The 27,110-nt window shown below is 41.7% G+C and overlaps 1 protein-coding gene across 1 annotated transcript in view; it reads right to left on the reverse strand.

Annotated features, from left to right (window-relative positions):
- The window catches only part of obscnb (obscurin, cytoskeletal calmodulin and titin-interacting RhoGEF b), a 691,209-nt gene that overhangs the window by 44,319 nt on the left and 619,780 nt on the right, over window positions 1-27,110 (reverse strand). The window contains exons 81-89 of the mRNA XM_078536828.1: window positions 22,851-23,010; window positions 20,892-21,008; window positions 17,382-17,546; window positions 12,882-13,040; window positions 8,140-8,317; window positions 6,912-7,025; window positions 4,048-4,215; window positions 2,800-2,902; window positions 28-157 (exon numbers count right to left, since the gene is read on the reverse strand). Of these exons, the coding sequence (XP_078392954.1) occupies window positions 28-157; window positions 2,800-2,902; window positions 4,048-4,215; window positions 6,912-7,025; window positions 8,140-8,317; window positions 12,882-13,040; window positions 17,382-17,546; window positions 20,892-21,008; window positions 22,851-23,010 (1,294 nt within the window). The remainder of the gene's footprint in view (window positions 1-27; window positions 158-2,799; window positions 2,903-4,047; window positions 4,216-6,911; window positions 7,026-8,139; window positions 8,318-12,881; window positions 13,041-17,381; window positions 17,547-20,891; window positions 21,009-22,850; window positions 23,011-27,110) is intronic.

The raw sequence follows: 27,110 nt of genomic DNA on the forward strand, positions 1-27,110 counted from the left end.
TGAGCAATAAGCGTTCATCATACTCACTTCACATTCATAGATTCCAAGGTCATTTTTTTCTGTGTTTTTGATGACCAGCACTGCAACTCCAAATTGCGGATCGTAGAAAGTCTGATACTTTGTTTTATTTGTTAATGGTGAACCATCAATACTCCATCTTCAATAAAAACAGAATTAATTGTAAATCAATCTAACTAATATTTGAGAAAGCTTCAAACAACATCAGTTTTCAATGTAATATTTCAAAATCCAGTTCAGTGAAGAAGAGCCTGAGCCCAGAAACTAGCTCAAAAAGCCCATTAATCAAGCAGGCAGAACAGAAAAGATGAAACTTGGATCCATATGGTTTCTGCTCCATTCAGAAAGTTCCACAAAACTTCAATAAGGGGACACTCTTTTAAAACTGAGATTTGAAGGAATTTCTACTCTCAGAGGGTAGTAAATGTCTGGAATTCTCTACCTCAGAGAGTTGTGAACTGAAAGTATTTAAAGAGGAGGTAGATAGATTTTTGAAATATTGGGGAGTTGAGAGCTATGAGGGGCTGACACGAAAGAGGAGTTGAGGCCTGGGGCAGATTAGCCATGATCTTATTGAATGGCCGGGCAGGCTTGAGGGGCCAAATGGCCTAATCCTGCTCCTATTTCTTATGATACTATGTTCTTATGTTCAAGTGAAATGGTAAGTTCCTTCTACTGCCACCCCTGTTTACATTTTTGGGGCAACCTGGATGCTTTCAAGGGCTACCCTAGGAATCCTGCCAGGTTTGGGCCTGATAGGACCAGCAGTTTCTATTTTATTCATTTACGGAATTCGGGTGTCGTTGGCTGGGCCACCATTTATTGTCCATCCCTAATTGCGCTTGAGCAGGCAGTGCTGAGCTGCCTTCTTGAACTGCAGCAGTCCATGCGGTGTAGGCACACCCATAGTGATGTTCGGGAGGGAATTCCTGGATTTTGACCCATTGACAATGAAGGAACGGTGATATATTTCCAAGTCAGAATGGTGAGTGGCTTGGAAGGGAACTTTCAGTTGGCATTGTTCCCATGTATCTGCTGCCCTTCTCCTTCTAGATGGTAGTGGTTGTGGGTTTGGAAGGTGCTGCCTATGGGCCCTTGGTGAGTTTCTGGAGTGCATCTTGTAGATGGTACACACATTGCTGCCACTGTTCGTGGGGGTGGAGGGAGTGAATGTTTGTGGAAGGGGTGCTAATCAAGCGGGCTGTTTTGTCCTGGATGGTGTCAAGCTTCTTGGGTGTTTTTGGAGTTGCACTCATCCAGGCAGGTGGAGAGTATTAGATCACCCTCCTGACTTGTGCCCTGTAGATGCTGGACAGGCTTTGGGGTGTCAGGAGTTGAGTTACTCATTGTAGAATTCCTAACCTCTGACCTGCTCTTGTAGTCACAGTATTTATATGGCTAGTTCAGTTCAGTATCTGGTCAATGGTTATCCCCAGGATGTTGATACTGGGGGATTCAGCGATTGAATGTCAAGGGGCCATGGTTAGATTCTCTCTTAATGGAGATGATCATTGTCTGGCACTTGTGTGGCACAAATGTTATTTGCCACTTGTCAGCCTAAGCCTCGATATTGTCCAGGTCCAGCTTGACTGCTTCAGAATCTAAGGAGTCACGAATGGTGCTGAACCATGTACAATCATCAGCAAACATCCCCACTTCTGACCTTATGAAAGAAGGAAGGTCACTATGAAACAGCTGAAGATGTTTGGGCCTAGGACCCTACCCTGAGGAACTCTTGTAGTGACGTTTCTTGTGGGAGAGGGCGTAGATTCAATTCTGGGCCTAATGTAGACCCCACCACCTGATGATCAAATAGTTATTGATTCATATGAGTTAGTCACTATTCCAGAGTGGGTTTTCTAAATCTGTCAGAGACAAAAACAATTCAAACCTTGATCTTTGGCCTGATGCAGACCTTTGGCTGCTCTACTGGGAGTGCTAGGGTGTTTCCTGAGATTATCCTGTCTCCTTGAGGGTGGATGGCTCCGTTGTATCACTATGGACAGTTTCACTTCCTGTTTACATGGCCCCATACCCAGACACGACATGATCAATTTCAAGTGGTGTCACCAGAAATCTAAGCTATGGCATCTACTTTTTATAAAAAGGAAAACTGTTTAATCAGTTGATATATTTATTTGATTTCACTGCACATGTCATACATGTCATAGAATAATAAATCATTTGTCGTGTTTTTCAATTTAAATTTTTTAAAATTTAAATTTAAATTTCAATTTTTTCCAAATTATTATTGGACCAACCTTTTAATCTATTCTATTCAGTGGGGAAAAAAAGTTTGTTGGTTCTTTCATTCCTGAGGCCATTCTTGTGAATGTTCACTGTACCAATTCCATGGCTTTAATATACTTTAATGTTGTGATCAAAACTACGACAATTTGCAATTTATATAGCATCTTTAGACAATTATCTCAGAATACATCACAGAGGCATGAGGGAAACAAATGCCAAGCTATGGAAGTAAATTAAGAGGGGTGACCAAAACCTGGTCAAAGCAGAGAAACATGATGAGGCAGAGGGATTTAGGGAGGTAATGCCAGACATTGGTCTGAGCTTTCACACTGTACAGCTTAAGTCTTGTGAGGCTACTTTGCTAGAACCTCAATTGAGGAAAGCGTAAATTGAGTACCATGGTTACTGTGCTCAATTTGTAGCATCACTATTTACCCTTACATATTTACTATACCATAATTTATATGCATCAGAAGATTTTTTAAATCAACCAATGCAAGGGCCAAATGTTGTTAAATTAATAAAACTTACCTTATCTGTGGGGCTGGTGCAGCTTCAATAGTGCATGCAAACTGTGTATCTTCATTCTCAATAAATGGGATGTTTCTAAGGCGGCTGACAAACCTTGGAGGGACTGAAAGTTAAAATGAGAATTTTAATTGACAATTGTAGTTTCCTTCAAATTCAGTGTTAATAAAAAAGTATCAAGTTCAGAATATCAAATTTAGCAAGCAAGTGATTTCAATTGGGCAGTGAAGTTCATTTTTCAAAATTTAACAGTATATTACCTACTTTTGTGTTCATCTACTGCTAACAACCAAATCCTTGAAACCTCTAAGAGTCATTAGTAGTTTTACCTGTGTTGATGAGAAATTAGGGCCTAAAAACTGGCTTGTGCAGGGGAACGAGTCCTGTACTAGAAAGGTGTGTCCAAGGACCACCCAATATTTGGTCTCAAAGCTTATTTACATGAGATTGGTGAGCTGGAGTTGCCTGTTGGGCAGTCTGCCAGCATTAGAACTCTTCAGGTAAGTTCTGGGAGGGAAAGAGGAAGCATTCGGTAGGGACATGCAATGGTTATTAGCACTGCTGTGGAGCTAGGATCAGCAGTCCTCTTTCTCCCAACTCCACATTCAAGCAATACATGCCTTTTTGGTGGTGACTTCCAGTGATCCCTTTAAGGATTGCTGGTTGGGGCAGTTGCTGTGGCGTCAGCTGCATTCTGGGAAGGCCAATTTTAGGAAGGGGACCTGAAATAGGCATTAGGCCCCTTATTTACACACAGACCCTGGACACCGCTTTCTCTGCCGTTAGAGAAATGGCAAGTTGCACACTTCTTGTGCAGAATGTCTGCTATGATGGATATTCAGGATACTGACACCTGCAAAACTGCCATAGCATTAACTAATGTTTAGATTGAGTTGTCAAGTGATGTCGCTGGTCTAGCAGGAAAATTTCAACCTTTATATTCCTGAGACTTGGCTGACTAAAAAACTGAACTAGTTTTCAGCCAATCAAAAGCTGGTTTTGAATTACATGTTTCTCACCTCCAAAACTGATGATAGGATTTGAGAGGATCGGAAAATAGATAAATATTTAAAATCCAAAAATGCGGAAATTTTTTATGTCTATTAAGTAAATTATTATTATTAGGTAAAGCTTAAATATTAGAAATAATAAAGGAAGGCCTCATTTCCACAGCCAATGCCACAGGAGCTACATTACTTTATATATAAAGTTTTTGATGTTTAAGTGAAGGAGATTGTGATCTGTTCCTACCTTGTACAAGAATCTTTCCAAGTGTATTGGCATTTCCTGCAGCACTGGCTGCATAACACATATACTGCCCTGAGTCGGCAGCTGTGAGGGTATCCAAGATCAGCGTGCAGGAGCCATCTTCATCCTCTATTATAATGTGATGTGGGTCAACCTCCACGGCCTGGCCATCTAGTGTCACAACATAAATATAGGTTTTACAAAAATGCTCAAGGGAATTAACAATAATGTTTTGCAAAGTCATCACTAGACATGAAACAGGTATCCGTTTTCTAATAGACAGAAGCAAATCATGTTGATTTAGACATTTAGCTTTGTTTAAAACTACAAAAAGCCTGAAGTACAGGAGAAAGCATAGAAACATTTCTAAGTATGATGCTAGAATTGCGAGATTGCAACTACAATGAAATATTGAGCAGGACACTGTTTAAATATAAGGAGTCTCCCATTTAAGATGCCAATGAAAAGAAATTTTTTCTCTTAAGAGGGTTGTGAATCTTTGGAACCCTTTTCCCCAGAGAGTGGTGGATGTAGGGTGAATGAATATTTTTAAGGCAGAGCTCGATAGATTCTACACTAATAAGAGAATCGAAGGTTGTCGGGGGTAGATAGACTGTGGAGTTGAGGTCACAATCAGATCAGCCATGATCTTACTAAACGGCTGAGCAGGCTCGAGGAGCTAAATGGCCTACTCCTGCTCCTAATTCATATGTTTGTATTTAGGCTGGGACTCTTTTCTCAAAAAAAGAGAAGACTAAGAGAAGATTAATACAGTCCCAAAATTATGAAGAGGTTCAATAGAGTGGACATAGAATAACCTTTTCTATTTGCGAGTGAATCCGAGAAAGGGGGTATGAATATAAAGTAACCATTAATGGATAAGATAAAGAATTTAAGAAGAATAAGGATGATAAGTATATGAAACTCACTGAAGTAGTTGAAGCAGGTACCAAGGATTTAAGGGGAGGCATGATGCATACATGAGAGAGAAGGGAGTAGACAGATTTGGGGGCAGGTAATAACATAATTAAAAAAGGAAGAATATCACGTAAACAGTTGGGCAGAATGTATTATTTCAATGCAGTAAATTTTACTTGAGGGCAAACTGACTCAATTGTACTGAAGTTTGTGGTAGATTCAACCTGTGGAAAATGCATTGAAATGAAATGTAACAAAGAAGGAACCAGTTGGCACAATAGGTTAGAAAGCAGACCTTTTACCTAGATTTAGACTCAATAAAGGCTGATGATATGGAAGTTTCCTCCCTCTGTTAACTGTAAGGGTCTACATGAAATTGCTTTGGTTAATCTAAACTTAGACCTTAGTGAGCACATCTCCCAACACTTTTAACTTATGTTCACAGCCGGCAGACAGTTCACAAAAGCAGATATGGCCTCCTATAAAATGAAGTTTGCACCTTTATTAATGTCATGAAAGCGATAGAGTGAAATAAGATAACTTTTGGCTGAGTTTCTGATGAAACCTTGGCCAGGATCTTGCATTATCGCTGGTAAGGGCTAATGGAAGCAGGAAGGGCATGTCCTTAGGCTGGATGGCTGAGTACCAGACTGGTGGTGAATCCTGCCATCTTCCCGCCTCAGTTAGGTTCTGGGCGGGAAGGCCCATGGTCAACCTTCCTGACCCGCTGCCAATTGAGGCCCTTAAGTGACCAATTAATAACCACTGATGAGCTTCATCTCGCTGCCTCTATTAACGCTGGTACAACCCAGCTGCAGGTGGGCCTATTGCTATGTGGTGGGCACAACAGGTAAACCCGTGTGGCCAGCTTGTCACCTCTGGGCTGGGAGGGAAAGTGGGGGTCCCTTGATCAAAGGCTGACTGACTGGGCATGAGGAAGGGGTGGACCCGCTGAGCACTGCCCTCTGCTGAGCCCCCTGCATCCCTCTCCTGCAACCCACAACCCACCGCACCCCTACTTACCTGTGGCCTGGGTCTCTCTGTGATCCTGGGACTCCAGTTTCTGTCATTCTGGCAGCACCCATGGCCTCCCCAGTGGTGCTGCTGAGCACAAGAGTTGCTGGCCTCTGATTGGCCGGCAGCACCTAATTGGTGAGATTTCTTGCCCCAGGGTTTTGATTCCAGGGGAAGGGCTGCCGCTGGCATGCTAGTGCCTGATTGGTATGTGGTTTGACAGGAGCTTCCAAAAAGAAGCAGCACTGGTCTCTTGCCGGCTCTCCAGCTGGCAGATGAGACCCTGGCATCTCAACAGGATTCTGCCTTATATGTGTGTGATGATTCAATGGAGATTCCGAGAAAAAGCGCAAAGCACAAACTGAAGGCCCCAGATCTGCTGACCCATTGTGACTTTTTTGAAATTTAGGCTCATTTCAAGATTAACAGATTATTTTCAATCATCAGGAAATAAATATATTAAAATATTCTCACATAAATAGATAAGGTGAAGAGTGTTCTTTTGGCCATCTAGTACTTTTTACTTATCTCACCCAACTCTAATGATGCACAACTATATGGTCAATGTATCCTGCTATAAAGCCATGTTGAGAATTTATATCACTACTCCAGTATGAAAACTATTGCACAATTTTGCTAAAAAGTGTTTGAATTCCAGACCCAACTGAGTCCAATTCTCTGCTCCGCCAACATCGTTCCAGCAGTCTCACTGGATAATTTTTTTTCCTTTCTTAACTCAGGGGCACTGAGGTTGATTGTTATCATCTCAACAACTGCCCCAGATGTTATCAACTAGCTTAGGATAGTAATTAAATCAAGGATTTTCCAGCCTCTGTTGTTTCATTTACCTCCTGGTTAAAAGGAGAAATGTGGACAATAATGTTGATTGCCAGATATTTTTTTGCTTGATTGAATGTAAGTCATGTTTAAATTACCTTTATACCACGTGACAACTGGCTTGGGATTTCCGATAACCAGGCACGCCAGTTTCACTGTTTGTCCCATTTCAGCAGTACAATCTGCCAGTTTCTCCACAAATTCGGGGGGATCTAATAAGAAAACATATTCACTTGGTTCATACAATCTCCTTTACCGGTCACATTTTGTTATTGGAAATTCTCACGCCTTATCCATTTGGGTACAAGGTAACTGAATATAAAATGGAATATAAAGAGAAAATAGTTCTGCTACACATCCAGAATTGACAGCTTTAAAAATTTACATTTTCAATAAATTGTATTTTTTCCCCCCAAGAAGACGCATCACTGGGTAATTTTCCCCTTTCTTTTGACAACAGAATGTTTTATCCAATGATTCAGAATCATAGATCTTGGTACGGTTTAGTGTCAGAATTTTGAAGTAGAATAAGGGTGTCAATACTATTATATTTTGAAGTGTGAGTCAGTCCAACTTATGTATATCAAAGAAGGCTGCATGAGCACTTGGTGGTTCAGTAGGTTAGCACATGACCTTCCACTTCTGCAGCCTGTGATAAAATCTAGCTCAGAGCAAAATTCTACACTTTTTACTGGCTACAAAGGTCCTAAGAATTCTTTATAGGCTAAGCCACAAAATAACCCACAAATATCATGCTTCCAATCTCACTCTACTTAGTTATAAGGATGGAAGGTTTGGAAAAAAAAATCACACTGTTACAGTTGAGGGGTTCATCTGAAGTTGGGATAAGGCACAAAACAGTATAGAAAGAGTTTCAATTACATCTGCATGCGAAGACTTTGGAGAGTTTTATGTATTTAAATATATTCCATGCCTCAAAAATGATACTGATGCACATAAAAAAAGACCAGAGTGAGGCAGATAACAGAACAGTTTTATTAAAATCTTTGGGAGGTGAAGGGTAATGTTTCTTTCCATATATAAGGCCCAGAGCTTTAGGACGGGAATTTCAGAGCTTAGAGTCTTAGAAGGTGAAGACACAGCTGCCAATGGTGAAGTGATTAAATTTGGGATGTTCAAAAGGTCAGAAATGCAAGAGCGCAAAGATCTTAGAGGGCTATAGGAGGTTACAGACATAGGGAGGACAAGGTCATAGAGCAATTTGAAAACAAGAATGAGGATTTTAAAATCAAGGCATTTCTGACAGGAAAGCCAATATAGAAATGATGGGTAAACACAAGTAGCATAATTTCGGCAGATACTTACTCCAGGTAGGTAGACTAAAACGCTGCTGTATGCCACTAATGTCTTTTACCCATGAAATCTTTATATTCACAGTTCGGGCCTGGAGTGTGTATTTACGCACTGAGTCTTCTCTTTCGTGCCAGATTTCAAAAGATCGTTCATCGCCTTCCACAAAGTCATTCACATCGATATTAGTGAGCTATGTGAAGAAACTGAAACTGTAAATTCTGCACAGTGATTTTGTGAAAACATTTCTCAGTTCAGATGTGTCATCTTCAAGTCTGATGAACAAGTAGAACTATATACCCCTGTAAAAAGGTCTCAGTATCTAGGCAGTAGTAAACATTTTGTCCGCATGAAAACTCTGCAGTACTTCAATGAACTGCATAGCCCCCAATATAGGAAAACAGCAATACAGGGCTAGACTTTTGACAGTAGTGGGAGGGGGCAGAATCGGATTTCTTGCCGCCACCACCCTCCTGGAAGGCAAGTCGGCTAGCAGCAGATGCACCGATCTGCCTCACTGCCATAACATGCTGCCGGTGGCCTAAAATAAGTGAGAGTGAGACTTCCATGCCTCAGTTTGAGGAAGTTGCACCCTCACATGTAGCTTTTTTTTAATTCACTCACAGGATATGGACATCAATCTTCTTCTTGCTCTTGTTGTTCTCCAGCAGTCACTGCTCTTCTTGCTCCTCCTTGCCGTCCTGGCAGTGCTAGAGCTGAGCATTGGGCGCAGCTGGGACTGCAAGGAGGAGTAAGAAGAAGTGCGATTGCTGCCAGAGACAGTTACGTCCCAGGTTTTTAGGGTAGGGAGGAATCCAAAAGCCCAAGGAGGGTTAAAAGGGAGGTGGGGGTCAGGTTTTGAAGGGCAGGCAATGAGGAACAAAGGGGTGGGTGGGTGATATCTTGGGGGAAGCTGCCCCTGATGCATACAGGAATGAATTGGGGGGAGGGGGCACATAATTCAGAGGGTTCTCTGTGCACATCGGTGATCAGGGGCAACCTACCAAAATGTCACCCCACCCCCCCTTTATTCGTCAGTGCCTGTCCTCCCTTCCTTTCTGCCCTTGTTCAACCTGGCCTCAAAAAAATGGTGTGGTCAGCTTGGTAACAAGCTCAAGTGACTTTTAATTATTTATTTAAATGTAGTGGCCACGCTCCTCCACCCCACCCACCTAGAGTATTATGGGGAACAGCTTGAGGTGGGCAGGAAGGTAGTCAGCTAGGTATCCTTTGAATTTAACAAAATTCTGAAAACAACATATCGCCTATCTGGAAAAGCAGAAAATGCTGGAAAAATACAGTGGACTAGAGTTTCTATTCATTGCTCTGATTTTTTCAGAACAATTTGTTTGAAACCAGCAAAACCAGCGCCAACAGTCATGGAATTTTAAACAGAAATTATATTCAGCACCAACTCAAGTTTTCATAATTTTATACACTGGTGTTGGGTCCATATAACATGAAAAGAAATCCAAAATTTTATTCCTTTGCCATGTTTAAAAAATGGACTTTCTGTTGAGCCAAAAAAGATGGCTGTTGTAAGTCACATGACCACAGGATTGACCCTTTGTTCTGGGGGCTACCACCAGGAGTTACAAGAACAGAAGAACGTCTCTCAGCCTGTGAAATCTCACACTTCATTGTACAAACCCCTTGTAATCAACAAAAGTAGAAGAAGTGCAGACAACTGGCTCCCCAACCTGAACTATCACAAACTTGTGATGCCTGCTGAGGTGTTAACAGACTCATCTCAAACCTGGGATTGTCCAGGTCCATTTCAAAAGGTGACCATTGAGGGAACAATGGAATTCCGGCCAGAAGCACAGAAACTGATTTTAAGCTGCAATTAACCATTAATGGGCCATGTCGCATGACCCAAGCCTCTGGCCTTTTGGACAGTTTTGATGTTGCATCTTTGGCCTCACAGGCAGACTGCTGTTTTAACATCAAATGCCAAGGACTCTAGCAGTTTGGCTCATCAAGTAGTTGGTTATTATCTCTCAATTCCATGGCCAGGATTTTCCAGTCATCGGGCGAGCTCGGTGGCAGCAAATCGGACTGCTGCCAGCGATCGCCATTTCACACTGACAGGCCAGTTAAGTCCCGCCCAACATGAAACGTGCGCTGCAGTGCTGCCTGTGTGTGTGTGTGTGTGTATGTGTGGGGGGTGGGGGGTGGTGGGGGGAGAGAGGAGGGCAAACGCAGAACTGAAGTTTGCACATGCAAAGGGGTGCGCACAGGAAAAGCTTCCCGAGGCACAGAACTGCCTCAGGGGGATGAAGATTTTTGAAAATAGAAAAGAAATATTTTTTTAAATTTAAAAACATGTCCCCTCATGTGATTCTGTCACAAGAGCAGGTGCATGTTATGAATGAAATTTAAACATTTTTATTTAATTTTTATCTGCTGTTGGAAACCTCATCCCGCCCATGGATGAGGTTTCCTAAAAAATCCAAAGGCCGCTTGGCGTTAAGGTTGGACGGGCAGTGAAAAATTGAACTTAATTATTACTTTAATGGCCTTAGTAGACCTGATAATTGTCGGCAGGCGCGCTACCGGCTCACGTGTGCGACTGCCTACCGAAATATTGCGTGAGTGTGCGATGACATTGGGACACTCAACCAACGTCATCATGCATCATTTTACGCTCGTTCGGGTCGGGCACGCGCCTGCCCAACCAGCGGAAAATTCTGCCCTATTAAACCTGCTTGATTTTAGAAAACTCTAATCAATGCCTGCCATGCAGTCTAAGCATAGAAAATCTATCCTGTTGCAGCGCCAACATTTCAATGATTTGCATGTTGTTGTCTTCACCCAGAAACTCATCAGGACTGAACTCAGTCACAAAGGAAACACCCCCTGAACTTTTACTTCTGGGACTTTGGAAATCATGTGAACTAATACTCATTTCTGTAGTTCTTGTACTGTTACTATCAATAGTTGTAAAACTCTTTTTTCTATCCCTCCTCTTTACTGTGTGTGTGCGTGTATAGTGGAGTGGGAAGTAGCGAACATTCCTCCCTGGGTGTTGGATGTGAAATAAACCTGAATTCATCATTATGTGAGTTTGCTGCGAGTCATTAGTAAATTGGGTCACACAAACCGAGGGATTAGGAAAACAGGTCGCCACATCCCTTAAAAATAATTCAAAACACCTTCTGCTTACGGACAGTTGGTGAGAGAAGTACTGTTTGCCTGTCTCTCTCCTGTCCATATCACTAGTTTAAAGTACATCATACTAAAAGTTGGTCCTGACCACACCCCCAGATCAAATTAATCACCAGTCCAGGCTTCTGCTAATTTAGCTCGTTTGCAGGCCTTAGGTGGCTGTAAAAATGAAGCTTCTCTTTTAGGCTAATGGGGCTCAATTTCACGCTCCACTGCTGCCAGGTTTGAAGGTGGGAGGGGCACATAAAATTCAGCTGGTGGCCATCTTGTCTGCCCCTGACCTATCTGAAATTTTACAGGGGCGGGAATGCACCGGGTGGTCCACCACCTTGGGGCCTATTGAGGCCCTTAAGTGGCCATTTAATGTCCATCCCCAGTTTCAGTGGACTAATAGGTTTTCATTCAGAATGTTAACTTGTTTGTTTCTCCAAAGAGGTTGACAATACTTGATGTTTATTTCTAGCATTTTAGATTCATTTTTAGGAATATAACAATCTTGTTGCAACCTTATCTGAAAAACTGTCATATCTTAATTATCTTGAAAAGTATCTCAGCCTTCATTGGTTTTTATCTCTTGTACCATCAAGAATGAGAAAGAAACCCTAGCAATCTAAATCTGATCTATCTTACTTGCTACACTTGGCCAACTGGCGCAACTCTCTATTCGTCAGATTGAAAAGATTTTTGGCCGAGGTTGGTCACACTGGTATGACAGTTAAGAGTATTACAATTTTCCTGAGTGTCTAGGCGGGACTGGAATTCAACCATGATGCCTGTTCTGATCATAATGTGCCATGGTAGTGGTGCTGTGCCATCACCTGCCTGTCATCGCTGGTTTTTTAGCACTCTTAGGCACCCCACTTGAGGCCCCTAAGTGGCCAATTAATGGCCTTCTTCCTTTGCAACTGGTATTTTACTGGCGGTGCCTGGGTGAGGTCACTGGCTGAGGGGGAGACAGTGGATCAAAGTGCCTCCTGTTTGGGCTGTGCCCAATGAAGGCCCCCCCCCCCCCCCCCCCCACCACCAAAACACCACCCCTTCTCAAGGTGGGTCCACCCCATCCCTTCCCTGCAGAACCTAGCCTCCCAACCCCCTTGCTGGGGCCTACCAGTCTGGCCCTGACAAAACCCTGGGCTTATCCATGGCTCCACGGCATTGAGGTTGCCTACAGGGCCAGCAGTGGCCACTCCTTCCTGTTGGGCCTAGAGACCTGTTAGTGATTTGATTGGCTGCTCTCAGAGGCGAAAATTCTTCTCAGATGAGAGTGAAGTCCTGCCACTGCTGCAGGGCAACCCGCTAAACAGAGATGGGCTCACCCCAGGCAGGGGTGGGGGTGGTGTGGGTGCACTTCCTCCACTTAAAATTCCCCCAACATGTGTGAAAAAAAATGCTATGGCTCACTGTCTAGCATAGAGGAACAGCCCTATATGCAAAGTACTGGAGGGTTTCTGGCACAATTATACCCAATAAGATTCTACAATTTCATGAAGGACAAATATAAATGACCGAACTTTCAGCATTAAGAACGATGCATGCTTTGGAAGAGATCAATTCAATAAAGTGTTTGATACAAAATTTGCAGTACCAACCTTCATCAAGTTTTTGAAGATGTAGCATTGTGTATCTGTCCTGCTGTCTCTTTTTGGTTTGCAGATCAGCAAATGATTTTTGAAGAGAAAAACAATGCGTTTGTGACCTTTCCATGACAGCCTTGCACCAGGAGCACCCTCCCACACAATGAATTGTCCCTAGGAAAAAGTGCAGTTATTTACTGTATTTCAGATCAGATTGTTTTCTCTGTGGAAATAATAAAGTTAGATAAATTTTCATATGAGCACTACAATATTATATGAATTCTGGTGCTTCAAGTGAATATAATATCAGGCAGAGCTAGATTATATTCCTCTTCCCAAAAAATTGTTACAAAGCACTAATGGATTTCTACCAAGAAAGAAAAGAACAGCAATGTTATGGGAATATCAATGCCTTCAACCTATCCTCCAAATCATACACCATCCTGACTTAGAGATATATGGTGTGTTCCATCATTGTTATTAGGTCAAAAACCTTAAATTCCCCACCTAAGGCCATTGGGAGCACCATTGCTACAAGAATGAAATGGTTCAATAAGAAGGCCCATCATCCCCTCCTCAGGAAAACTAGAGATGAGTAATAAATGTAGCCGTGCCAATGTAAATCACATGCTAATAACAATTTTTTTTTATTAAGTATACAATTTTTCATGTAGTCAGTACTTAACTTTAAGACAGAGATGATAGATATTCTCTGGAGTTTAGAAGAATGAGTGGTGATCTCATTGAAACATGCAAGATTTTGAAAGGGCTTGATAGGGTGTTCAATATTTAAACCTTATACCAGCCCTGTACAAGATATAAACTCATTAAAGTTTGCCTTTCTGGGAGCACAGGATCGGTGAATTTACCCAAATATTCCAAGTGTGGTCTTACTGATGCATTGTAAAAATATTGGATCACTCTTTTGGGTTTACATTCGTAGTATCCCAAAATCCAAAATTGTAATTTCCTTTGGAGATGCACTCTGATTATACTTTAATATTTGGACAAGCCCCAATTCTACTCAGAGCCAGAATCAGGGTTGGGTGGAGGTGGGGGGTGGTGGTGTCCAAAACAGACAGCAAACCTCTTTGACCTTCAGATTTTAAATAAACTTCATCAGAATGTCTTCAACATTTTGGGGCCTCTTCTGGTCCAGATTCTCTCACTGCTCTGGCAAAAAAGTCACAACCACTTCTATGCTCAGGCCCACAGTTAAAATAGCAGTGGGGTTCCGAAGGTATTATTGAAAACTGATCTGCATATTTAAAAGAGTTTTCCGGCAGGTGTCCCTTTCACCTGCTACAAAGAATAGCTTAAAATCATAGCCTAGGTGATCTGTGTGTGTCATTGCCTGGTGGGTTCCCACAGATTACTTTTCTGTCGTGTTCTTATAATACCTTGGGCATATTTACTGTACAAGGCACAAGGCACCAATTGCTTATAAGGGATTGGGTAATCACTTTGTGGGTTACTTTGTTACGGCTAGGCACAATTAAACAAAGGTATAAAGCCTGTGTATAAAGTGCTCTGTTCAAAGCAAAAGTGAAACTAAGACTGGATCATACAACATATTTCCCTTCTGGTGATGTCATGCTGATACCCCTTAAAGGCATAATGCAACAGCTTCCACTAAGTGAACAGAATTAAAAGCAGCTTTATCTGTTTCTGACTACCTTAAATTTATGAGCAGCATTTTCCCCCCATCAGAGGGGTTGTGCAGGAGCGGGCGGGTGGGTTCCCGATCGGCGCCCCAGCTTGGGGGGCGCTGCCATTTTACGTGGGCGGGCCAATTAAGGCCCGCCCAGTGTGACGTCCGCCTGGCATGTGCGTGGAAGAGCGCACAGATCTCCCTGAGGCAAAGTGCTGCCCCAGGGAGATCGGTTGAACTTTCCAAAATTTATTAAAGGTAAGAAAAAATTTTTCTGACACTGTCACATGAGCTGGGACATGTCCATTACTTTTATTTAAAAATTTAATGAACATTTTAAATCCCTCACGAAACCTCATCCCACTGGTGGATGAGGTTTCATGCTTTTTCAGAAGGCCGCCAGGGCTCTTCGCCTGCCCGCCAACCTTAAAGTTGGACGGGAAGGTCCATTAATCATTTTAATTACTTTTTAAATGGCCTTAATAGGCCGTTGACAGGTTGGCGGGCGCGCAGCCGACTCGGCTGCATGCCCACTGAACTGAAAATCTAAATGACGTGGGGTGACGTCGGGATGCACGCCTGACCTCACCCCGCATCATTTTATGTGTTGGCGAGTGGGCCTGGGCCCGCTCGCTGACCGGAAAATGCTACCCTATGTTTACTTCAGCTACCGGGAAACTAATGGGGCTAAAGGCCAGTAAGTCCCCTGGACCTGATGGGTTGCATCCTAGGGTATTAAAGGAAGAAGCTACAGAGGTAGTGAATACATTGGTAGTAATCTTCCAAGAATCCTTAGATTCTGGAAAAGTCCCAGAGAATTGGAAAACTGCCAATGTAACACCCTTATTCAAAAAGGGAGGGAGATAAAAACTGGTAACTATAGGCCAGTTAGCTTAATATCTGTCATTGAGAAAATGTTCTAGTCTATTAGAAAAGATGTAATAGCAGAGCATTTAAAAATGCATAATCTAATCAAGCAGAGTCAGCATGGCTTCATGAAAGGGAAATCATGCCTGACAAATTTATTAGAATTCTTTGAGGAGATAACATGCAGGATAGATAAAGGAGAACCAGTAAATGTACTATATTTGGATTTCCAAAATGCGTTTGATAAGGTACCGCACATAAGGCTACTTAATAAGATAAAAGCCCAAGATGTTAGGGGTAGGATATTAGCATGGATAGAGGATTGGCTAACTAATAGAATACAGAGTTGGGATAAGGGAGGCATTTTCAGGATGGCAACTTGTGGAGTGTCACAGGGATCAGTGCTGGGGCCACAATTATTTACAATATATATTAATAACTTGGATGAGAGAAGTGAATGTACTATCGCCAAGTTTGCAGATGACACAAAAATAGGTGGGAAGGCAAGTGGTGAGGATGACACAAAGAGTCTACAGAGGGATATAGACAGGTTAAGTGAGTGGGCAAAAACTTGGCAGTTGGAATATAATGTGAGAAAATGTGAGATTATGCACTTTGGCAGGAAGAACAGAGGAGCTAAATATTATTTAAATGGAGAAAGACTGCAGAAAGCTGCAGCACAGAGTGATATGGGGGTCCTCATGCATGAATCACAAAAAGCCAGCATGCAAGTTCAGCAAGTAATAGGGGGGCAAATGGAATGTTGGCCTTTATTTCAAAGGGAATGGAATATAAAAATAGGGAAATCTTGCTAAAAGTACAAGGCACTAGTTAGACCACAACTAGAATGCTGTGAACAGTTTTGGTCCCCTTATCTAAGGAAAGATATACTGGCATTGGAGGCAGTCTAGAGAAGGTTCACTAGGCTGACCCCGGGTATGGAGGGATTTTCTTATGAGGAGAGGTTGAGTAGGTTGGGCCTATACTCACTGGAATTTAGAAGAATGAGAGGCGACCTTATTGAAACATATAAGATTATTAGGGGTCTTGACAGGGTCGATGTTGAGAGATTGTTTCCCCTTATGGGAGAGTCTAGGACCGGAGGGCATAATCTCAGAGTAAAGGATCGGTCATTTAAAACAGAGATGAGGAGGAATTTCTTCTGTGAAATTCTTTACTGCAAAGGGCTGTAGAGACTAGGTTGTTAAGTATATTCAAGGCTGAGATCTACAGATTTTTAACCAGTAAGGGAATTAAGGGCTATAGGGAAAAGGCAGGTAAGTGGAGTTGAGGATTATCAGATCAGCCATGATCTCATTTAATGATGGAGCAGACTCGATGGGCTGAATGGCCTACTTCTGCTCCTGTGTCTTATGCTCTTATAGTTAATGCAAAATTATAGTTCAGCAAGAATGTAAAGCTATTCTTAACATAAATACAAGAATGTAATTATATAAAAACTAATGTGACAACATCTTAATTACCCATTTAATTAATTTAAACATATAACTTTGACTAAAGTATCCTAGTGGTTATGGACCAACAACCCAGTGATTGAAAGTTCAAATCCCATGATGGCAAACTTTGAAACTGAATTCAAATAATTTGGTAATTTATGAGTTGGCACCAGGAAAATGGTCATGAACTCTGCTAGATTGTAGTAAAAGCAGAACAGAGTTACAAACATCCTTCAGGGAATGAGCTATCACCCCTGCACAAACTAATTTACTTTTGACTCCAGTCTCACAATATGTAGATTGATTGATTCTTAATGCCCTCAGGGCATAGGAAAAGCAGCAGGCCATTCAGTTCCTCGAATAATCTTATTTGTTTCAATAAGGGTCGAATAATAAATACCGCCATCAGCGTCACCCACATCCATAGACTACAAAAAAAATAAAAGCTCAAAGGTTGCAATCAGTGTATTAATGTTGAGACTATGAGATAAGTACATGATTTCATTCAGTTAAGTAAAGGAAAGGTATTTAGACAAATACCTGTCTGATGGGGTCACCAAGAGATTCCAAAGTTCCTGGATAGTTTTCAATCATTGAAATGTGTAGGTTGTTGTCAGCACGTTTGGGAAGAGCAGACACGACAGCATATGCTTCCTCTAACAGAGCACAGTTTTTATTATTTCTTGCTTTGTTCCGAATTAGCTCCTGAAAAGGACACATACATTCATTGTTCCTTTCACAGCCTTATAAAGAAATCAAACAAAACTGAAGAAACATAACTGGCAAGCTGGTTACTGTTGCTTTAGAGAACAAAACCAGTGAACCATATTTAGATATTAGCCAGATCATTACAACAGTCCCAGGTGAAGTGGGGTATAATTACTAAACTGGCAACTAAATGGCATTTCAAAGTTGAATGGTAGCTCAGATTCCACTACTACTTTCTACTACTTTCGTGGATGCACTGTGCACATTAAAAAATAGTTAATATTACTAACAAAACATACAACCTGTTCTCTGGTTTGGTTGTTTTAAAATGCAGCTATCTCCAGTGACACTGGCTTCTGTGTGAAAATGAAAATGTGCCTATCTTCAAGAAAGCAACCTCTTCCTCTTGTATGTCTTTCACTCTGTATAACTGCAGACATTTTCTTGCTTTTGTATTGGTGCACGATTCTATTTTTTTTCATGTTGTTATCCACCATCTCGCTCTCTTCTATATGCACCTTACATGCATTTTGTGCCTTTGGTTCCCTTTCTATTTATATGTTTTTCTTTGTTCTTCATTGTATCGGCTTTGGCAAAGTTGGTAGCATTTTTTTCTTCTGAGTCAGAAAGTTCCAGGTTCAAGTCCTACTCCAAGGCTTGAGTACAAAAATCAAAGCTGACACTCCAGTGCAGCACAAAGGGAATGCTGCACTGCAGGAGGTGCTGCCTTTCAGGTGAGATATCCACCCTCTCAGGTGGATGCAACAGAACCCGTGGCACTTTTTCAGAGAAAAGCAGGGGAGTTAACCCCAGGTTCCTCTTTCCCATGCAGAGGGACACTTCGTCCTCAATCAACATCACAAAAACAGATTATCTTGTCATTATCAAATTGGTGTTGTGTGCCCTACACTAAAACAGCATCTACACTTTGTCTGTAAAGTGCTTTGAGACATCCAGTGGTCATGAAAGATGCTATATAAGTGCAAGTCTTTTTTTTTATGAATGTGCTGTAGATTCAAGTCCGATTAAAAACTTGTAGCTAAAGTACAATAATAATTTATGTAGCAATACCTGAACTGAGACGCTTCATTTTTTGGTTGCCAGAAATGAGCCAAATTCAGGTTGGATTTAGGAACTCAATGCAAATTAGTCAAACTTACAGATAATACCAAATTTGGAGAGGCAATGGAATCCAAGGAAGGAGGCCAAAAATTCCAAAATGAGTTAAACAAAATGCATGAGTGGGAGAAACTCTGGCAGATGAAATTTCATGCAGTTAAGTGTAATGTATTGCATATAGGAAAGAAAATGGGTGAACATATTACAGTGGCAATCAACATCTATTGTGGAAAAAAATGCTTCAATATGCTTTACATGTTCAATAAAAATGTTTTTGCACTGAAATATACTCCATGGGAAAAACTTCCCCCCCAACAGCGGGTGGTCGCGCCTCCGATCAGCGCCCCCAATTGGGGGCGTGCTGCTATTTTATGTGGGTGAGCCAATTAAGGCCCACCCAGTGTGACATCTGCCAGGAAGCACTATGTGCTCCCTGTGCGGGTTGGGGGGGGGTTCCCTCAGCCGGGAATGCGATCTTTCGCGCATAAGGCCACACAGATCTCTCTGAGGCTAAGAGCTGCCTCAGGGAGATCAGCTCGGAATTAAAATTTTTAATAGAAATGATAAAAAAATTTCCCTGACATGTCCCCTCATGTGACATTGTCACATGAGTTGGGACATATCCATAACTTTTAACGAAAGATTTGATAAAAATTTAAATACCCTCATGAAACCTCATCCCGCTTGTGGATGAAGTTTCATGCTTTTTCTGAAGCCCGCCAGGGTTCCCGGCCTGCCCACCAACCATAAGGTTGGACGGGCAGGTTCATTAATTATCTTAATTAGTTTTTCAATGGCCTCAATAGGCCGTTAACAGGTCAGCGGCTGTGCAGCTGACTCAACTGTGCCCCTGCCGACCTGAAAATGGAAATGATGCGGGGTGACGTTGGGAGTTCCACCCAATGTCATCCCGCGTCATTTTACGCATCGGCGAGTGGGCCCTGTCCCCGCTCGCCGACTGGAAGATCCTGCCCCATGAGTTGTGTTCAAAAAGCTATGGATGATGTTGCATGAGACCTAGAAGTCCTAATAGTCTCAATGTTTAACATGTCTAACCAATAAGGAACAACAATTAATAGAGCCAAAAGAACGTCAAAATAGTAAAATATAAGTTAAAGGAAGTCATGATCAAAACAAAAAACTACTGCGGATGCTGGAAATCCAAAACAAAAACAGAATTACCTGGAAAAACTCAGCAGGTCTGGCAGCATCGGTGGAGAAGAAAAAATTTCTTCTCCACCGATGCTGCCAGACCTGCTGAGTTTTTCCAGGTAATTCTGTTTTTGAAGTCATGATCAAATTGTTCAGTCTCTCATCAGGCCACACCTTGAGTATTGTGTTCAGTCTGGTTAATGAGAAATAATGAAGACATTTGGGCACTGCATGCAGAGCCGAGGAGCCTTAAGGCAGATTTTTACCGTTATGGGTTTGAGTTATGACGAAACATTGGAGAAACCTGGGCATATCAGACTGAAAGTATGATCTTGCAGAGCTAAGTAAGATAGTGAATGGTTTGAAAAAAAATTGAAATACTACTTTAGAATAAACAGAGTAGGAGAAGGAAGCACAGGTTAAAAGTAGTAAAGGAAATTTCTTTGTACATTAAGTGATCAGCACTTGGAATGGTTTCTGGACTGAGTGGTACAAGCAAAATCCCTGAATTTCTTTAAGAAGTGGTTAGACGTAGTGATGGGGAGAGTGTTGGGTTGATCTTGACGGATACATTAAGATAGGATGAAAGGCTTTTTCTCAGCCTTAAAGTATTTAGTGATGGTGTCAGTATTGGCCATTCTTTCAAACTGGAGATGTGGGAATGCATAGTTCAGTCTTTACAAATGGAACTCTAACTACTAAGTCATATCATTTGAATCTCTATATTTTGTACAGTTTTATAGTTTGAACCAAATCTATCCACAAAATCAAAACAATTCTTATCACCATGATCTTGGCAAATTTCTATAAAATTCAGAATCCAAAATTACTAGATTAACTAAAGCACAAATGAGCAGAAGTTTTGGTTGTTCATTGACATCTGAATTCTAATAATCCAAGTACTAATTTACGCTGACTACATTTTTATTTCAAGATCTCCATTACAAACAAAAATTAATGAATTAAAAAAAACAATTATAATTATTAAGCTTTCGCTTAGATGATTGGGTAAGTTTGCACGAAGGCTATGGCAATTTTTGGTATTAGAATTCTAGATAATCCATGACTTACCTTGAGAATATTCTGATATTTCAAGAGTCTATTGGGAGGTTTCTCTAAATAAGCATGTACAGGTAACACTGGGGGTTCTGATGGGTCCTGTGCTGATGACACTTCATCTGTGTATTTCTGGGAACAAAAGTATTAGACATTGTTAGAAAACTAAGTTCATCTTTGAAGAGTGCAGTAAATGACAATATAATCATCTTCCTTTGACTAGCAATGACAGGAAGGGTAACGAGCACAAAGTTGACCATTTCATCCCAACACCTAAAGCACTCAATCTGACCATAAAATAATTTTCCAATAAAACTAGGTTGATTATCAGTTCTGGACTTTAAAAAAGTACCTTCCTTAATATTGATCACAATATTAATGCAGAATTGTTGATGGAGAGCTATATTCAATTATTTCAGGGTGTAACACAAACAGTCAACCTAAGTTATGTCAATTTTGGATTTTGTTTGGAGCTCGTTTACAATGCATTCCTAAAAAGTCTTTAACACGAATGCTTTTATTACAATGCATAAGAATTTTTTGATGCTTCTGTGGGATTTGAGCACAGCTGGCAAGGCCAGCATTTGTTGCAACTATAATTTTCCTTGAGAAGCTGGTGAGCTGGCTTTTTAAACCGCTGCAGTCCATCTTGTGTAGGTACACCCACAATGCTGTTCAGACAGGAGAATTTAAACAGTTTGAAAGGAATAAGTTTTATTCCACAGGAATATCTCTCATGTATAATCCTCAAAGTACAACATATTTATTTATATTTCATCAGTATTCTACTGTTAAAAAATACTCTAGAGGCAGGACTTTCTCCCTGTCGGGGGGTGGGGGGGAAAGTTGAAATGCAGGCGCGCAGAGGCGCGCCTCCGATCGGTACCCCCAATTGGGGGCGCACTGCCATTTTACGTGAGCGGGCCAATTAAGGCCCACCCAGCGTGACGTCCACATGGAAGCGCTGTGCGCTCCCTGTGCAGGTGGGGGGGATCCCTAAACCTGAGAGCACGCTCTTTCGCGCATGTGCACAGAAGAGTGCGCTCATCTCACTGAGGCTAAGTGCTGCCTCAGAGAGGTCGTTTCTACTGTACAAATTATTAAAAATAGAAGAAAAAAAAATCCCTGACATGTCCCCTCATGTGACACTGTCACATGAGTTGGGACATGTCCATAACTTTTTAAAAAACTTTAATTAAATTTTTAAAAACCTACATGAAACCTCATCCTGCCCATGGATGAGGTTTCATGCTGTTTCTAATGCCCACCAGGGCTCCTGGCCTGCCCGCCAACCTTAAGGTTGTTTCTCTCTCCACAGATGCTGCCAGGCCTGCTGAGCATTTCCAGCACTTTCTGTTTTTATTTCAGATTTCTAGCGCCTGCAGTAGTTTGCTTTTATTTTATGCTTTATTTCGCATTTGGTATTGTTTTACCTGGCACAGGGACACTTGATGCAGAGTGTTCCAACCCTCTACTTTGTTAACTTGCTATATATTTTTGTTTTTGTTATAGGACCTCTGGGAAATAGGCGTAAATTGAAATTTGTATCAAAATTATTTTAACCACATTAGTCCCGTATGAGTTTGTGCAAATGCAATAAACTATTGGATAATTAGAGAACTGGTTTTGTTCTTTTGCCTTGTACATAGTCTTAATTTAAAAATGTCAAGGATGAGAGACTTAAATTTAAAAATAAAGATGCAAACTATTTTCTAGGTAGAAGTATCTTTGGAGTCTCACTGATTACAATATTAATATAAATATTAAGCAGAAACAATACCATTATTCAATTGGGTTTACTTTTTGGTTGAATGCATATGAATCTGTATCCTTATTTATTCTCAACTTTATAAATAACTTTACTGTTATTATATGAAAGTTTCATAAAAATGTAGTTTGATATTAGTCTAAATATTTCAGCAGCACCAAACCCTCATGAAAGTTTTACTTACAGTTTCTTAAAATAACACTTACGTTATAAAAGTCTTGGACAGCTGGGTTCATGATATGAGATTCAGCCTGTACCTGTCCAACAAGGTATTGCATGTATTTATCAAATCCATCTCTGTTCTTGATGAAGCATAATGCAATATCATCATCTGTCTGACATTTCATAAGGTCATTCAGGAAGGTGCTGAAACAAGGTAAAACAAGATTAACTTATATAAAGTTTGGTTTTGTTTTTCAACCTTTCCCTTAAGTCTCTGGCATTAGCCTTGTGTAACTTTTCTCTGCAGGCTTGCGTGGGATTCACACTTGGTGCTTGGGACATTGCAGCTGGAGAAGGTGGACAACTGCTGATGTTGCAGAGGGTAGATGCCTTCCACATGTTATAGAGGTGAGCAGCCAGGGAAATTAACAAAACTCTCCAAAGCAGATGTGTAGGTCCATTCTGTGAAAGATCATGTGCTAGGAAACATATAGGGCAGAATTTTGCCCTTGATGGGCGGGCAGGCAGCCGACTGCCGCTGCCAAAATGGGCTCCGCCGCCATTTTAAGCAGGCAGCATGTCGCCTGATGCAAAGCGCTATGCGCTTCCTGTGCGGGCGGAGGGGGGATTCCCCAACTGCCAGAGTGCGCTCTTTCACACATGTGCGCGAAAGAGCGCACATCTCCCCGAGGCAAAGTGCTGCCTCAGGGAGATCGCTGAAAGGCAGTGAAACTTTAAAAATAGAAAAATAAAAAAATCATTAACATATCCCCCTCATGTGAAAATGTCACACGAGATGGGACATGTTAATGCAATACAGAAAAACTTTATAACAATTTTTAAATTCCGATATCAAACCTCATCCCACCACTGGATGAGGTTTGTAAAAAAATCACTTGCCCACCTGCCCGCTGGGCCCATGTGCCGACCTGAAGTTCGCACGGGCCCCTCAAAATCCTGGTCGATTGGAGAGTTAATGGCCTTAACAAGGCCTTTAATTAATGGCGGGCGTGCGTCCCGCTGCATAGCGCGCCTGCCGACCGAAATATTGCGATGTCGTGCGCTGACATCGGGACGCTCACGTGGCATTTTAAGCGCTGGCGTGCAGACTCTGCCACCCGCACGCCAGCCAGAAGATTCTGCCCATAATGTGAGAGTGAGGACGGCCATGAATTTAATTGACTTCTCAGTATTGTAGCTTTATTTCCCTTTCTCAGAAGTTAGGAAGTTAGTCTAAGGAGCTGGGTAATTAAAAGTTTAACTTTTGTTTTGATAATAAATATTAAGTAAAGCATTTCAATTAACCTCATTATATTCAAGGAGCAACAGAAGGGAAGTGCAAGTTTTAATATCTAATAGATAAAGAAATGGCAGGGCAGCTCTGGCTCTTGAAGTGCACATTTTTGCCATGTGGAACTCCAGGACATTTCCTATGTCCTGGATAACCATATGTGCAGGAAGTATCGTCACCTGCAACAACTTGAGTTCAGGGTTTAGGTTTACCACCACCACCTCCTCAAGGGCAATTAAGGATGGGCAATAAATGCTGGGCATCTGTGAGATTGAGAATTTTGTGTTTAGCACTTGTATAGACGTGATCACTTGCAGCTTAAGGATATGCAGGGGGGAGAGGAAATGAGTGGTCGGCAGGCATTCAAGAAGGACTAGGCAGGTAGTACAGGAGTCCCCTGAGTGCATCTCATTCTCCAACTAGTATTCAGTTCTGAATACAGATGAAAGAAATGGCTCATCTTGACTCATGATGGCCCATCAAGTTCATGGCATCACGGCTGGCTCAGCAATACAGGGGGGAGGGGGCAGCGAGAGAGACTGGAAGAGCAATAGAGATAGGAGATTTGATAGTTAGGGGAACAGATAGAAGATTCTGCGGCAGCAGACCTGAATCCAGCTGGTATGTTGCCTCCCTGGTGCCAGGGTCAAGGTTGTCACTGAATGGCTGCAGAGCACTCTGAGGAGAGAGGGTGAATAGCCAGCAGTCGTGGTCCACATCAGTACTAACATCATAGGCAGAAAGATGGATATGTTCAGAAGAATTTTCTATAGTGTTACAAAAATATAATTTTCATAATATTTTTCTAGTTTATGGGTGTGAGTGTAGATGGTTCTGTCTGTGTAATTTAATTACATTTGGAGTCAGATAGACTGCAAGCATGAAATTATCAAAAGACGTTAGATGCAGAAATGTACTTGAAATGCTAATGAATAAACATGGATGTTGTCTTAGCATGTAAGGTGTGAAAAGAATTTGCATTTTTAGATAAACGAAGGGATTGTTTGGATTTTAAGGGATGTTACTCTATTTACAACTAGCCAGATAAGTAAGGCTAAGGAGTGTGTCTATTTTTCCCAAAGGTTGCTGACAATATTGGCAACATGTAAGTTTTTATATCATGGGAAAAGTATAGGGCAGAATTTTCTGCCTGCCGGGTGGGCGGGCCCGACTCAAGCTCCGGCGGACGGGGAGCCGATCCCCGCCGGAGAAGCGGGCCCGCCCAGCATGACGTCCGCTGTGAAGCACTATGCGCTTCCTGTGCAGGTGAGGGGGGGGGCATTCCCCAAAAGCGAGAGTGCGCTTTTTTGCGCATGCGCATGGAAGAGTGCGCATCTCCCTGTGGCTAAGTGCTGCCCCAGGGAGATCGCTGACAGTTTTAAAAACGTTAAAAATAAAAGAAAAAAATCCTTAACATGTCCCCCTCATGTGACAATGTTACATGAGATGGGACATGTTCATAAATTACACTAAAACTTTATTAAACTTTTTAAATCCCTACATGAAACCTCATCCCGCTGGTGGATGAGGTTTCATGTTTCTTCTACTGCCCGCTGGGGCTCCTGGCCTGCCCGCCAACCTTAAGGTTGGACAGGTAGGTCCTTTAATTATTTCAATGATCCTGTCGATGGCCTCAATTGGCCATTGACAGGTCGGCGGGCCCGCAGCAAAATCAGCTGCGGGCCCGCCTTCCTGAAAATTTAAATGGGGCAGGATGATGTCAGGGGTTTCCCCCGACATTATCCTGTGTCATTTTACGCGTTGGTGAGCGGGCCCCGCCCCCTGCTCGCTGATGGCAAAATTCAGCCCATAGTTACAAAGGCGTATGGTACAATGGAATTTACACATTAAAGAGAGAGAAACAAATATAAAGGGGAATGAAAGGCTATGTTGGGGGCTATGTAATATCTAACAGGAATGCGTGAAACAGTCTCGAAGAAGCCTCTAGCCGTTTGTATCCAGTAACTAAAGTTGGAGAAAGCCATTTGGAATTTCACGTCAAGTGGGTGCTGTGTTAACTTGCTGATTTTTAAAAAATCTAAAATGGACTGTTGCCTTAAAGGGGTGTGTAACTAGGAGTCAGGTTAATTAGGAATTGTTATAGTATTAAGTAATTGTAGTCTTATGTGTGTGCTTGGAATCCTTTATTTTGTTAATAAATGTTTTAATTTAATTTTTAAAATCTCTAAAGGTCTTGGTGGACTCATTACTTCTGAATTCAGTGTACACACCTTCTTGTAATAAATACAAATTGCAAAACTGTTGTGATAACGTGGCCAAGTTTCCCTTGTGGATTTGGTCCACATCATCTGCTACATCAGAACAATAGTAGTATGTTTCCAGTCCAAAGAGAAAGGAAACATTGCCGGACTGGTACGGGAATGAAATGGACAAAGTGCATCAAGCGTTAGTAGGCGAACCTAAAGGGGACAGTGATCATTGCATCATAACATTTAGGTTGGCTATGGAAAAGGACACAGTGCAATCCAGAGTAAGAATAATTAACTAGATGAAAGCCAACTTCAGTCGGGTAAGAATGGATCTGGCCTAGATAAATGGAATCAAAGATTAGCAGGCAGAACTTTGACTGTACAATGGACGATTTTTAAAGAAGAGATTGTTCCTAGTACACCCAAGGTATATTCCCACGAAGGGGAAAGGTAGAGCAAACAAATCCAGAGCTTTCTGAATGATGAAAGAGATAAAGATTAAGATGAAGAAGAAAACGTACGCTTATAATAGATATCAGGTGGATAGTATAATTGATAACCAAGCCAAATATAGAAGGTTCAGAGGGAAATTGAAAAAGCAAAGCAAAGAGAGAATGAGAAGGGACTAGCAGCTAACATAAAAGGGAATCCAAAAGTCTTCTGTGGGCATATAAATAGTAAAAAGGTGGTAGGAGGAGTAGGGCTGATTAGAGACCAAGAAGGGAATTTATGCACGGAGGCAGGGGGCTTGTCTGATGTATTAAATCAATACTTTGCATGTCTTTATCAAGAAAGAAGGTGCT

This window comes from Cetorhinus maximus, chromosome 3, assembly GCF_964194155.1.
Source record: "Cetorhinus maximus chromosome 3, sCetMax3.hap1.1, whole genome shotgun sequence".
NCBI classification, from domain to species: domain Eukaryota; kingdom Metazoa; phylum Chordata; class Chondrichthyes; order Lamniformes; family Cetorhinidae; genus Cetorhinus; species Cetorhinus maximus.